Source organism: Salvelinus fontinalis, chromosome 31 (assembly GCF_029448725.1).
Source record: "Salvelinus fontinalis isolate EN_2023a chromosome 31, ASM2944872v1, whole genome shotgun sequence".
In the NCBI taxonomy this organism is placed as follows: Eukaryota; Metazoa; Chordata; class Actinopteri; order Salmoniformes; family Salmonidae; genus Salvelinus; species Salvelinus fontinalis.
In genome coordinates this window covers 33,072,883-33,086,588 of record NC_074695.1, presented here as the reverse complement: position 1 = coordinate 33,086,588, position 13,706 = coordinate 33,072,883, and the positions used below count along the sequence as shown (strand labels likewise).

Sequence of the window (13,706 nt, the reverse complement as noted above, 5' to 3'; positions counted from 1 at the left end):
TCCTGTCAGATATGTCCAGCCTCCTCTTTTTGTTTGCATAAAGCTGGAATCTACTTGTAGGAGTAAATTATATATATTTTTAAAGGTCTCTCAGGGGTAACAGAGAGGTGAGAGTCAACAAACTACACAGGTCTGAATCAGTCATGACCACTTTTCAAATATGTTTAATCATCGTCACAGTTCCCGGTTTACATAAATAAAGGAGAAGGGTTAATCCGATCGCTCAGACCTCACAACCGAAGTAAAGCACCCAAGCTCACTGGCTAAAGTTGGCTAGCTTGCTGGCTACGTCCAGCCATTTGGAAAACACCAAAGTGAAATTACAAACGCAACCCAGTCATAATTACGGGGGCGTTCCTGATGCAGGAATGCCCACATGCAGGAACGCCCCGAATTCTGGGACGCAATCGCACACCATTTGGACAGACTGTCCTAAATAAATTTGGGGCAGACTCAGAAGCTGCATAATGCTGATGAAATAGTTAAGGGAGCTTTACGGATCCATTATAACAGTGAGTGAGATTGGCGACTTTAGCTATGAATTGAAGCTTGCCCGCTAGGTTTAGCCAAATAAGTTAAAGTACGTTGTTATCCGTAGCTAGCTAGCTGATCAAGCTAATTTGACTAGCTAGCTACTGTAGTTAGCTCGTTAAGTTACCCTATTTTGTATTCGTAACTAGCTTGTCTGCTAATCCTATTTAGTTAGCTTGTTTTGTTTCGCTGAATACTTTTACACGCTGGAACGCTTGTTTCTCCATATTGCATGCATGTCTGTTTAAAAGGCAAAGACAATATTCAAAGAAGAGCTAACGTTAGCTAACTAACTATAACATTTGCTATTTTCTTTATTTAGACCCCGCCCTCTACTCAGTTGTCTTGTTGGAACAGTTGCATTATTGATGTGCTGCAATGTTTCCATCCAAACATTTTAGTTGGTGTAACAGTAGTAACGTTAGCTTGTCAGAGTTGACCGATTTTACACATTGCCATACGAAATAATGATTGTGATTATTGACTATTATAAGCTGACTTGCTGTACACCCACATATAGTGTACAACCTACAAGAACTCTATCTGACATCAAATGAACTTACTGAAAGTATTTCCTAGTGGTCTGCTGGGATGGCTTCTAAGCTCATGGACAGACTGCGACGGACACTGTTCAAAGAAGGAGAAGTAGTCTCTAAGGAGCCAATTGATGTAACAGAGGAAAGCTTCCCAGAGAGTTCTGAGTTAGAGGACGATACAGAGTGTGTCTCAGAGCGGCTTGGGGGAAGACTCTGCTTCGATGGGGAGAGTGCCCTGGAATCCGAAGACCCAGGTGAGGCCTCAGGACCAGACAGTGACTCAGACTACCTTGGAGAGTCCATAGAGGATGGATTCAGCTGCACAGGTATTGTAGACATAATTCACAACAATGATCTCCCATATAGCAGGCAGATAGATGATCGTATACACTTATCCAGCACTGTATGTCTTTGTATAAACATTAATGTACTGTACTATTAGTCAACTGAAACTATCTGACCAGAATAAGAATAGCATTCATTCCAGTGTATTCTGCTTTCTTGAAACCGCAAGTTTCACTTCAGGTTTTTCAGTTTGTGCAAACGTGCGCTTTCTCAGTTTTAGATGAGTGGGTTGAGGGCTGTCTTAGCTGAGCTGACGTGTATCTGCCTTTGTTCCTCAGACACCAGCCCAGTGGGCCCGTCTCCTGGAGGCTCATCCCTGCTCACACGTCAGCTGCAGGATAGCTGGAGGAACTTAAGATTCCACAGTGTTCCTCAGAAGCTGGTGTTTGAAGTGACTGATGCCAGTGTGGTGCAAGAGAGCTCATCCAAGTATGTGGTACGTGTGAAACAGCAGAGACGAATGTCTATTGCCTGGCTAAGCCTGTGTGTGTCATCTTGTTGACGGTGTACTACCTCCTTCTCAGCTCTACACCATCCATTTGATCCAGTCTGGGATGTTTGATGAAACCCCCGCCGCCATCACCCGGCGATACACTGACTTTAAGCGCCTGCACAGCTGCCTTCGCCGTCGTCACAGGGACAACATGGAGCGCGTCGGTTTCCCCCGCAAGAAGCTGCGTAAAAACTTTGTGGCTGAGACCATCGCCAAGCGGAGCCGAGCGTTTGAGCAGTACCTGACCCACATGCACTCGTTGGCTGAGCTGCGGCGCTCGCCCACCTTCCTGGAGTTCTTCTACCTGGGTGACCTGAAGGCTGGCCAGATGCTGATGCGTGTGGGCCGTTACCAGGAGGCCCTGGGCCCTCTGCTCAATGGCCTGAGGCTCCAGGAGAAGCTAGGCTGTGAGCAGCAGGGAAAGCAGCAGCCCCATCACCAGCAGGGCACCCACTGGCTCTTCACCCTGTTGGCCCTGGTGACCTGCTTCCAGGAGCTGGAGCAGCTGGGGGAGGCCCAGGAGCACTGTGACCGAGCCCTGAGGGACCTGGCCCCCTCACCGGAGGCCTTGCAGCAGCACCACTTTCACCCACTGCTCATTCCTCTTCTCCAGACCAACGTCAGACTGTCATGGAAGATCTCTAAGGATAAGCGGCAGTGGGAAGTGCTGCTTCAGGAGATCCAGGACTCTGGGGCTGATATAGGGAACCAGCCCAGCCTGAAGGAGTACCTGATAAAGGAGGCCCTGGTGGAGAGCGAGGGAGACACTAAGGCCAAGCTCAAAAGGGAGAAGGCCACTTAACCCAAAGATAATGGTGCTCATAGTTATGAGGAAAGAATTTCATGTAACCTAGTAATGAGGGATTTGGTCTTTGGTCTCTTGACATGTATTTCCCACAGCACTGTCTGAACTGTTAGACATTCTAATTTGAATACTCAACCTACCAAGTCATGCACAAATAGCAGAAAACAATCGCATGTTATTGTATATAAAGTTCAAATTATTTGCTTGATTGTTTTATCTTGTAAATTGTAGACTTGTTAGTCATTTTTATCCACATATGATACAGCTGCTTGGAAATAATTTTTTATTAAATGTATTTTTCCAAAACAGTTTTAACAGCAAATAATAGGTTACTATTTCTAAAATATTCCTGCTTTTTAAAACCTTTTCAATTATGCCATTCACATTCTTGAGATTTAAGTGGATTAATAACTTTAGGATGACAAAAGGATAGAACATGCATTTAAGGACAAACTTTGCACAAGTTAAAGTAATAATTTTCTACCTGTGAGGTAGATATTATTTTCTTGTTTACACATTAAAGAAAAACCAATGTCTGACAGCTATTGACAACACTCCTACTTGTTAGCAAGGAATTGTAATCATTAACTAATTTGTTTATATTGCTATAGTATTATGCAGCCTCTGTACCAGATTTGGATTTGTCACTTTAATGTCAATATAGACTTACATAAGGGAAAATAATTCAGGTTTGTTTCCTTTCATATGAGGGAGGAGGAGGGAAATAAGAATCTGAATGCACAGCTGGAAGCGTATTTTTGCCATACTGCAGGCAGTAACTGAAATTGCTCTTGTATCACTAATGACGTTATTTCAAAGCAGACCTGCAATCCTGTGATAGAGCAGGGAGGTAAACCTTTTGTTGCACTGTGAAATAGGCTAGTCTATATGCTTGAGTGACAATTTCAAACTAACCTAAGAATTTTCTCAATAGCCTAGATTAAACACTTGCAACAATGTTACATCTTTCTCTGAAAGTGCCTGCCTTGCAACTTTGAACTCTAGCCTTAACATTTCACTCTGTTTCTTTGTATACTAAAATGATTGAAATATGTATTTTGTTTAATAAATCTATCTCCCAAAAAAGTTGACTTAATTTTTCATTTGGAAGATCTGGCATGTAAAGAAGATAAACACAGTTAAAATCAAATATTTTACTGAGGCCTGTCAGAACAACTTCTCAATGCAATGGAGACACTTCTCTAACCAGTCCAATGGCCCTGTGACAAGTTTCAAACCAAATCACATGCATGCTTCAGACACTCAAACATTGTGGTACTCATGTGCCTACTGTATTAATCAGTGTATATACATACATTCATATAAAGGATGGACATGTTGCTTCCTGCTTTGCAGGAATCAATTTTCCATAATTTCCTCATCTGAGGTACGTCTGTCACAGCAACAGTGCAAATGCCATTAATAGATAGCTGTGAGGACAAACACCCATGGACTGGGAAGATCTCAATTCCATAGTCGTCTCCTTCTCAAAACCCATTGTCAGAGGGACAGGACCTCTGGCTTTCTCATCCAAATGGTTTTGAGAAGGAGATGAGGGGAGAGGACGTGAGGTATTCCTCTATTGCTTCAGACTGCCGGAAGTACTGAAGGGGCCCTTGAAGAAAAACATTGATTTACAAAGAACCCAACAGCAGTAACTCAGTCCACTCAGCATCAGTCACAACTAAGAACATCGCCACTATGTTTAACACATGATGGATGGATAGGCTCGGTGGACTCTTCCAGTCTATGGCGGTAAGACGGGACATCAGGGTTTGTTGAACATCTGGTGGTTTCCTCCAGCAGCACTGGGGGTTACACTAGCTGCACCAGTTCCTCCTGACTGGACATCCACGAAGCCCATCCTCTGCCTCCTCTTCCTCTGCTCCGTCATCTACACAGGAAACAGTGCAACAACACACTATGTCAGCCAGGCCAGGGTCATCCTGCTGGAAACACTAGCCTATATTATGAGGACATCAGTTCACCTAATTGTACACCAGACTTAGTTTGTTTTATCTCCCAAATAGGTCGTCATCATCATTATACAGGTCATGTGACTTGCCCTGGATAAGATATCCTGTGAATACATGTATTGTCTTGTGTGCTGTGTTATCTGGGCAACCAGATCCAAATATTGTGTATGCACTGGCAAGCTCTGTTTGGCCTTGACCTGTTCTTTGAGCTCTGTTAGTTGTCCTGTGAGTTGGCTGACCACGTTCATAGTGGAGGTCAGTCTGTCCTGCAGGTTCCTCATTTCATTCTGCTCCCCGTCTCCATCCGTCACCACCAGGGACATGGCCTGCATGCGGGGGAACCAGTCCAGGTTCTTACTCTGAGGAGACATGTAGAGTCAGTGGTAATGCTTCTCCTAGCAATAGATGACCCCAGAAACAAAGGTATCTAATGCTACTTACAACAACGAGACGTTGTAAAATGGTTTCAGTGAGAAATAGAGTTGAGGTGGGTGTGTCTCCAATGAAACTAGAATCAAAGCCGGTTACTTTACCTTTATCATGAGGGCCACATAACTCTCTGGGCCTGTGTAGTCAGTTTTGTTCTTCTCGCGAACAAGCACGATGAAATACAGGTAGTTCCAGATGTTGTGCTCCAACTTTATGTGTTCCTCAAAAGACACCGTTTTATTGTCAAACTTGTCCCTCTCCAGACCTGCAGGGAGAGAGTTTCAGGTTGAATGTCCAGAATGCATAAAATGAGCCAATATAACAGTCAAATCTCCATTTCTTACCACAGATGAAGCAGGTGGTCTTGAGGACCTCCTCTTTCTTCTGTTTCTCACTACGCAAGTCAGCGAAGGTGTCGATGATGACACCAAAGATCAAGTTGAGTACGATGATGATGACAATGAAGTAGAAGAGGAGATCGTAGATGACGCGGGCTGGGAACAGTGGCTCCTGCAGGGTATGCAATGACGTTGTTAATGACACGTTTTCAAATGTTCGGTCATAATACAATGTACAGTAAATATTATGTTGGTTTGTGGAACATTTGTGCTCTTTGACATGTGATACTGATTGTGTATGAGATGGATAGTAAATATAGCAAGAGTGCGTGTTGTGTCTTCGTTGTTACGTTTTTGGAGGGCTTTCGTAGCACGTCTCCCACCCCTCCACCGTTCCTCAGCCCGTGGTTCAGCACGGTGACAATGCACATGAGCAGAGTGTCACAGGCCCGCTCCGAATTGTTCTCCTCTGCAAAAACGTGAATTGTTTATCTATGTACCCCTCACACCAGACTCCAAGTACATGATATTTGACAATTCATCATCTGACACCCATCCAAACTAAATATTTTTCTTATTTAACCTTTATTTCCTATCCAAACCTGTCACATGATGAGGGTGACTTAAGAATCAAAGCAGCAATAGAGGATTTAATAAGTAGAGATTAACCATCAGGTTCAGCAGGGAATCCTGTCTCGGCAGTGCAGCTGACTCCATCTCCACTGCAGGAGTTCAGGATGTCCTGGGATGCCTCCTCATTGCCATGTCCTCCTGTAGAAGAGAACCCAATTACCACCCTAAACCATACAGCGCAACCCTATACCATACAGCGCAACCCTATACCATACAGCGCAACCCTATACCATACAGCGCAACCCTATACCATACAGCACAACCCTATACCATACAGCGCAACCCTATACCATACACCAGGGCATCCCTGTTCCTGGAGAGCTAATGTCCTGTAGGTTTTAGCTCCAACCCTAATCTAGCACACCTGATTCTAATAATTATCTGGTTCATAAACTGAATCAGGTTAGTTACACCTGGGGTTGAGCTAAAAAACTACAAGAGGGTATCTCTCCAGGAACAGGGTTGGAGAGCCCTGCCATACAGGTTTGATTGACCATGTCTTATTGTACCTTCCATACGCTGACTACTAGTAGAGGCTATTTGAGTCTCTGATGGTCCAGTACCTGAGTCGATCTGAGGCAGAGGGTCCACCTCCATGATGAAGTCGTTCTTGAGGCAGAGGAAGCCCACAATGGAGAACAGGTAGACCAGGATGAGGGCTAGCAGGGCAGTGAGCAGGATGGAGCGCCCATTCCGGGTCACACTCTTTATCACGTTGAACAGGGTCTCCTCTCGGTAGATCAGATCAAACAGCTGCACACAGAACAAAGGTACCATGCTTTTAGAGTAGACATACAGTAGGGAAATCCTGCCAGAGTTGTCTACTGTATGTACGGGTCTGTGTACGTGTATTTAGATGTGTGGGCATGCCAAGGAATTTATTGCCAGGTGATTGGTACTTAATGCCAGTAATATTATTAACAACATATATATTTGTGAGTCATGAGGGTTACCCACCAGGAAGCTGTAGAAGAGCTCGTGGACACAGAGCCCCAGGGTGCTGGTCAGAACGTAGGCCAGGTGATACAGGAACTCCACGTCCATCACCATCGCACGGTAGCCCATGATAAATGTCCCATTGTTGCCCACAAAGCTCACCACAAACACTATCTTATTTATCAGCTGTGGAGTGGAACAGATGAACAGTCATGGGTTCACCATACTTTCATAGATGATATTCAGGGTTGGGTATGTTACTTTCTAAATGTAATCCGTTATTGTAATCAGTAATGTAACATTTGGATTACCCAAAATCAGTAACGTAATCTGATTACATTGTTACTTTTTGATTACTTTCCCCTTAAGAGGCATTAGAAAAAGACAGAAATGCATGTTACCAATTAAACAACATCTATTGCAGGATAAATCAATGTTAAAGTTTACATAGCTGGCAATATATGGATGTTACATTTTACTTTGTTGGCTTGGTTATGTAGGCTTCTTCTAACCCATCGCTTTCTACTACTACTACATAATAATAATAATACGATTAAATTACATCTTTACATCAATATATATAATTTATAAGTCCAAAAATTGATGTAGCAACTACAGATTACCCCTATAAATCTATCAAAAATGTGCGAGTTTGAACATGTATGTGTCCATTAGGTCTATGGATTGATTTTTTTTATCAGCATGATTTAGATTGAGCAATAAAAGCCCCACTTTTATTCCATAGACTGGGATCCGCACTGTGCAGCTGTTGCAAGAGCGCATTTTTCACTGGCTGTCCACTGGTTTCAAAAACAATGATTGATAGGCAGCTTAAACTTCTTCAAATCAACCATTATTGGGTTCAAATACACATTTCTATTTCTGAACAGTCATCCACAACAACCACAATCCGCAAGGCACAAATAGCTAAATGATGTAGTGTGATTCACATCAATGAGCTATGTAGATATCAATAATAAGGTTATTCAACGTTTATTCAAGTTAGATAATCTTTAGACGCCAACAGCAGTCGCACCATTGGAAGACATAGCTTTTTGTAGCCTACAAAAGCCTATTCCTGCTCTATACCCGCAATCCATCAAACACGTTTGGTGTGTCATCATAGTGTTCTCTGACTTGTGGTCAGACTCGCTCAGGTGGAACAAACTTAAACTTGAGCCTTTTTTTCAATGCTGATTTGAATGTCTTTCAGAAAACAGAAAAGGGTCAAAGATTTTTTTACGCAAACATCCTTTCTGAATTTAAAAGTAATCCTCAAAGTAATTATCTGTAATCTGATTACAATATTTTTGCTGGTAACGGATTACAGTTGTCCGTTTTTTTGTAATCCCTTATACCGTTACTCCCCAACCCTGATGATATTCATCTTATCATCAAGGTGTGGTATAGGGTTGTGATGCATGACTCAAGTGGAAGTTAGAATTCACTCATAAGTGAAGCTTACATTGAGGGTGCCCAGTAGTATGAGAGTGGGGCCGATGCCGAAGCAGTATATGGAGCGCAGTATGAGGGCCACAGTGAAGGGCCTGAGGCCGTATCGTTTGGAAAACATGCCCATGACAGACAGACCCAGGAAACCCCAGAACAGCATTGACAGCATCGAGTCATCTATCGCACCTGGAGGACAGCAATCACATTTGGATCATCAATATATAAAAAAACATTTATATGTCTCAGTTTCTCATAATTATGGTCTTCAATAAGTACACAGGATAATGACTACGGGCACACACACACACACACACCTTGGCCTGAGTCGTAGGGGTAGAAGAAAGCGATGATGAGGTTGATGAAGACGGCCAGGTTAAAGGAGATGCTGCCCCAGGTGCTCATCCTGCGAGAGAACCAAAACAGCACCGGCATACCTGAAACACAAACAACACTCTTCAGTCTTCTTCTATCATCAAACAGCATGAGATAGAGAGGAAACGTTGAGGCCAGTAGAAAATATCTACTGGATCAGCTGAGCCTGGCTTACTGCGGAGCTTCTTCTGCCACTCCATCTCGTTGTGGAGGAAGGAGGCCTGCTGGAAAAAGTGTGTGACCTTGCTGCCCTGCTCGTCCTGCTCGGTGGTGTTGAACACACGGAACTTGGACTCCTCCGTCAGGAACTCACAGATGGGATGAATGGGAAACACGATCTGCTCCATGCTGCGGTCCTCACGCACAATCTGACCGGACGAGAAGGGACAAGTTAGGACAGGGGTCTTTTGGTCCTCTGTAGCTCAGTTAGTAGAGCATGGTGCTTGCAATGCCAGGATAATGAGTTTGATTCCCATGACCAGCTGTACATAAAATGTATGCATGCATGACTGAGTCGCTTTGGATAAAAGCATCTGCTAAATGACATTCATTATTTTTTATTGTTGTTATACTATTTTCATTCAATACATTTTGCAATGGGCACTTCAGTTGAACTATTAACAATTATAAAGATCGACTACTGTAGTACGGGTGAGTTGAGGGAGAAGGGTAGAGACCTCTATCTGTGAAGTGTGCTGGTCATAGAACTCCAGTGGGTCCTGCTCCTCATTCTCTACCGGCACGGTAGATTTCAACATTTGAGAGAGCGGCCGATTGTTCAGGTTCAACTGCAGGAAGTCAACAGGATAAACATTAACAACAACAATAATACTAAAGAGCATTATCAGTGGATCTGAGCAACCTAGCTTTTCCCATTCAGCTTGTTTCAATTCAACCTCCACAAATTATAAACTTAAGCAATAAAACATGAGAACCCGGGGATTATCGTGTGATAACTCTGTTTGCCTCGGGCCAGGAGCAGTTTTTAGGAGGGAGTTATTACACAATAATCCCTGGTTTCTAGGGCCTTATTGCTTTTATAAAATGGTTACCAAAATATTTATAAAAATATGAAAGACATTTTTTCATTAACATTATTTTAATGAGTAAATTTGTTTTTGCATTCTAAAATTGCTACCCAAGCAGGTTGGTTAGTTATTTTGTCATGTTTTGACCCAGTCGTGAAAACTATGAATTCTATTCATTCGACATTGCTATGCTAAACAAATCATTGGAATGTAGCTAGCTAGCAGAGATTCAATGATAATGATTTATTAACTATCCAACATAGGCAACAACTAATTATGGTTGGCGAGTCCAAAGTTAGTTGGTGATGTTAATAGTGACGTTTCTGTTGATGCCACACGAGTGAAAGAACTGTCCATGGTCCTGGCGCTGTTTGGTGACAGCCAGTGTTTGTTTGAGGTCTGTGAGAGCCGGAATTCTTACTGGTTGGTAGGTGATCAAATACTTATGTCATGCAATAAAATGCAAATGAATTACTTAAAAATCATACAATATGATTTTCTGGATTTTTGTTTTAGATTCCGTCTCTCACAGTTGAAGTGTACCTATGATAAAAATTACAGACCTCTACATGCTTTGTAAGTAGGAAAACCTGCAAAATCAGCAGTGTATCAAATACTTGTTCTCCCCACTGTATGTGTGTCCAAAAAACAAATATTTCCTGAGCTTTCTTACATCTCCTAGATATAGGACAGACACTCCTAGATATAGGACAAACCTTATTCCTTAATAATTAACTTTTTAACATCTTTTTTTAAACCTACAGAGGTCCAAAATTCTAAATCAAACACTAAATGATCCATGGTATGACCATCTTAAAACAATTCCATATGTTAGCTTAGTAGAACCCCCACCCCAAGGCTTAGACTTTTAGAGGTTTATACATATCCAATAGGCCTACATAGGCTGGTTAATGAATTAAATGGAATTCTGAGTGTTCACGGATTCCATGTAAAATGATACATTGTTGCACAGGTCATAGAGCCAGACATGTAGGTTTTTACAACGCCTAACTGTTGCAAACCAAACAGTAGCATGGAAAAATAAATGTGTAGATGCTTTTTTCCCCGAGGGAGATGAAGTTTATGAATTTCCTGCTTGGGCTGCAGGACAGTTGATTTACGACATTAACACATATTATTTATGTATTTTACGGGGTTGTACCACAACACCCGCATATCAACCAATCAACATCCAGGATTCAAACAACCAGTTTTATAATACTTTTTAGTCTCGCTTTATGTTGAACCATTTTCAGGCATGCAAACAAAGCACAGATATGAAAATATCCCCATGTAACGCTAAAATCCATTGTTAAACAAAGTTTGCAGTGAGTCACTGCTGCCATGAATGCGAGCAGCTGCAGCACAGAAGTACAGAGTGAGGCAACTTCCTCTTCTAATGAGAAGACCAGATATGCTGAAGCTTGCCTTGAACAAATATCCTGACTTCAAATAAACACATATTAGAAAGGCTGCAAAGAATTCTGCCCAGAAGGGAATGAAAATACAAAAGTGATCAAATGAATGCAACAGCTGACAGAGAGAAAGGGACATTTAACCCAACCTCTCTGAATCTGAGAGAGATACTGTTCATTTTTTAAATTGTTTATTTCACTTTTGTTTATTATCTATTTCACTTGCTTTGACAATGTAAACATGTGTTTCCCATGCCAATAAATCCCCTTAAATTGAAATTGAATTGAAATTGAGAGAGAGAGAGAGAGAGACACTCACCATAGAGGATATGCCCTCCTCTCCCTCCTTGGTCCTCTTTGCAGGTTTCAGCAGATTGAGCAGTATCTTATTGTGCCTCGCCAGCTGACCAAAACATGGCCCACAATCATAAGCATAACATGTGAAAGCATTATTCTCTAACATGACCTTATTACGTTATTATAGGAGTGCATATATACACTCTATTATTCTGAATGGGAGCGTTACCTGAAGTGCCAGGATGTAGATGTTGTGGCCGACCTCTTGAGGTGACACCTCTCCACCTTCACATTCACTCTCCTGCTGGTAGGCTTTCTTTATCACCTTCACCTGGGGACAGTGTGATACTAATGTTGACTGGTGTATTCTGTAGTGTGCTGCACCTTGATATGTGTATACAATTGCCGTTTTAGAGGCTAGTTAGTAAAAAAAAGAATGAGGAGAAAAAAAAGAGAGAGAGAGAAGAAATAGAAATGAGTATTTGCTCTGACCAGTTCCCGAGGTCGAAGGTTGAACAGTATCCTCTCTGCATTCTCGTTGTCATGGCGACTTTCCATCAGAGCCAGTAGCAGCTTGGAGGCGTTGTCCTGGAAACAGGAGACACAACACCGTCACCGACTATATCATTTCAGAGGGACGACACAGACGAGTGAGTGAGGACACAGACGAGTGAGTGAGGACACAGACGAGTGAGTGAGGACACAGACGAGTGAGTGAGGACACAGACGAGTGAGTGAGGACACAGACGAGTGAGTGAGGACACAGACGAGTGAGTGAGGACACAGACGAGTGAGTGAGGACACAGACGAGTGAGTGAGGACACAGACGAGTGAGTGAGGACACAGACGAGTGAGTGAGGACACAGACGAGTGAGTGAGGACACAGACGAGTGAGTGAGGACACAGACGAGTGAGTGAGGACACAGACGAGTGAGTGAGGACACAGACGAGTGAGTGAGGACACAGACGAGTGAGTGAGGACACAGACGAGTGAGTGAGGACACAGACGAGTGAGTGAGGACACAGACGAGTGAGTGAGGACACAGACGAGTGAGTGAGGACACAGACGAGTGAGTGAGACGACAGACGAGTGAGTGAGGACACAGACGAGTGAGTGAGGACACAAAAATCTGTAATAGAGAACAGTAAGTGAACCTTGAGCTGCAGCACCATCTCCATGCGGTAACGACACAGAGGACTGATGTCATTCAGTATGAGGGCTGTGATGATGTCGATGCCATTCGACTCATGGGTCACTATACAAGTCTACAAAAACAAAGCACACCTAGAAAGTTATTATCATTTTGACAAAACAACCCTGTGTTATTTGTCTGAAACCTAACGGAACTTTGAATAAACCTCATTCCTGACGGTATTATCAAAGTTTCTGTTTAAAGTAATAATTTCCGTAGCACTCTGTGTGTGGCTATCTGACCTGGTTCTCCTGGCAGGGGCCCTGGCAGTACTCTGTGAGCGTCTCCAGGGTCTGGGTGATGAGGCTCACGTTGCTCTCGTTGATGTAGAGGCCCAACAGACCCAGGCCTCCCGTGGTGCTGCCACACATGATGTCCAGGAACTGCAGCGTCTCACATACCAGGTTGTAGTTGGTCTTGTTGTTCTGGCAGCGAAGGAAGTTCTGGGAGAAGGATGGTCGGACAACAGTTTTGTAGGGTCAATAGGTCAAACAGACCAGAACAGTTTTATCACCCCTATCTACTAGCTATCTCACAGGGGAGTTTCTATATAATGACGTCAGTCTGTTTAGACCTCAGCAGAGAGCAGTATTAGCTGTATAAGTGGTGCTTGTTCTTCCTCTCACCTGCAGATCCTGGTTGTGGTTCTCACAGAGCAGCTGGAGGAAGCGCAGAATGGGTTTCATAATGATGATTGCAGGGCCCATCTCGGTCTCCACTTCCTTCTGCTCAGGCTCCGAAGCCAGGGCAGTGACCTGGGCGATGGAGGGGGCCAAGAGAGGCAGAGTAGTCGCAGGTAGACCCAACCCACCAGAGCCTGTCAGGAACAAATACCAGGGAGGGCACCATGGATAGAGTGAAGTGACAGTTCAAACACACCAACAATATCCGTACCATAGACTTATGTAGTCATTGACACAGAATCAT

At 43.3% G+C, this 13,706-nt stretch overlaps 2 protein-coding genes across 3 annotated transcripts in view; one reads left to right on the top strand and one right to left on the bottom strand.

The window, feature by feature from the left end:
- The first annotated feature begins 390 nt into the window (after positions 1-390).
- LOC129830081 (sorting nexin-21-like) lies at positions 391-3,754 on the top strand. 2 transcript variants are annotated; one of them, XM_055892286.1, is made up of 4 exons: positions 391-512; positions 1,101-1,393; positions 1,691-1,848; positions 1,937-3,754. In XM_055892286.1, exons 2-4 carry the CDS (start codon positions 1,123-1,125, stop codon positions 2,705-2,707), a joined length of 1,200 nt encoding a protein of 399 aa, XP_055748261.1. In that variant the 5' UTR covers positions 391-512; positions 1,101-1,122; the 3' UTR covers positions 2,708-3,754. The 2 variants fall into 2 exon arrangements, with proteins under 2 accessions (XP_055748261.1, XP_055748260.1); XM_055892285.1 differs by having other exon boundaries at positions 1,111-1,393; positions 1,937-3,753.
- A 95-nt stretch (positions 3,755-3,849) lies between these two features.
- LOC129830079 (inositol 1,4,5-trisphosphate receptor type 3-like) overlaps positions 3,850-13,706 on the bottom strand; it is a 53,532-nt gene continuing 43,675 nt past the window's right edge. Inside the window, exons 41-58 of the mRNA XM_055892280.1 lie at positions 13,406-13,596; positions 13,022-13,222; positions 12,742-12,852; positions 12,079-12,174; positions 11,816-11,917; positions 11,609-11,692; positions 9,524-9,634; positions 9,022-9,214; positions 8,789-8,908; positions 8,488-8,660; positions 7,044-7,208; positions 6,650-6,839; positions 6,123-6,224; positions 5,804-5,922; positions 5,460-5,625; positions 5,220-5,380; positions 4,884-5,045; positions 3,850-4,604 (exon numbers count right to left, since the gene is read on the bottom strand). Coding sequence (XP_055748255.1) covers positions 4,479-4,604; positions 4,884-5,045; positions 5,220-5,380; positions 5,460-5,625; positions 5,804-5,922; positions 6,123-6,224; positions 6,650-6,839; positions 7,044-7,208; positions 8,488-8,660; positions 8,789-8,908; positions 9,022-9,214; positions 9,524-9,634; positions 11,609-11,692; positions 11,816-11,917; positions 12,079-12,174; positions 12,742-12,852; positions 13,022-13,222; positions 13,406-13,596 — 2,573 coding nt within the window. The 3' untranslated portion in view covers positions 3,850-4,478. The remainder of the gene's footprint in view (positions 4,605-4,883; positions 5,046-5,219; positions 5,381-5,459; positions 5,626-5,803; positions 5,923-6,122; positions 6,225-6,649; positions 6,840-7,043; positions 7,209-8,487; positions 8,661-8,788; positions 8,909-9,021; positions 9,215-9,523; positions 9,635-11,608; positions 11,693-11,815; positions 11,918-12,078; positions 12,175-12,741; positions 12,853-13,021; positions 13,223-13,405; positions 13,597-13,706) is intronic.

Bases quoted from the DNA above. Each gene is read 5' to 3' on its own strand.
- LOC129830081 (XM_055892286.1), top strand. From the start codon at position 1,123: ATGGCTTCTAAGCTCATGGACAGACTGCGACGGACACTGTTCAAAGAA. The intron at 1,394-1,690 runs GTATTGTAGACA...TTTGTTCCTCAG, and splicing joins GGATGGATTCAGCTGCACAG to ACACCAGCCCAGTGGGCCCG. The intron at 1,849-1,936 runs GTACGTGTGAAA...CCTCCTTCTCAG, and splicing joins AGAGCTCATCCAAGTATGTG to CTCTACACCATCCATTTGAT.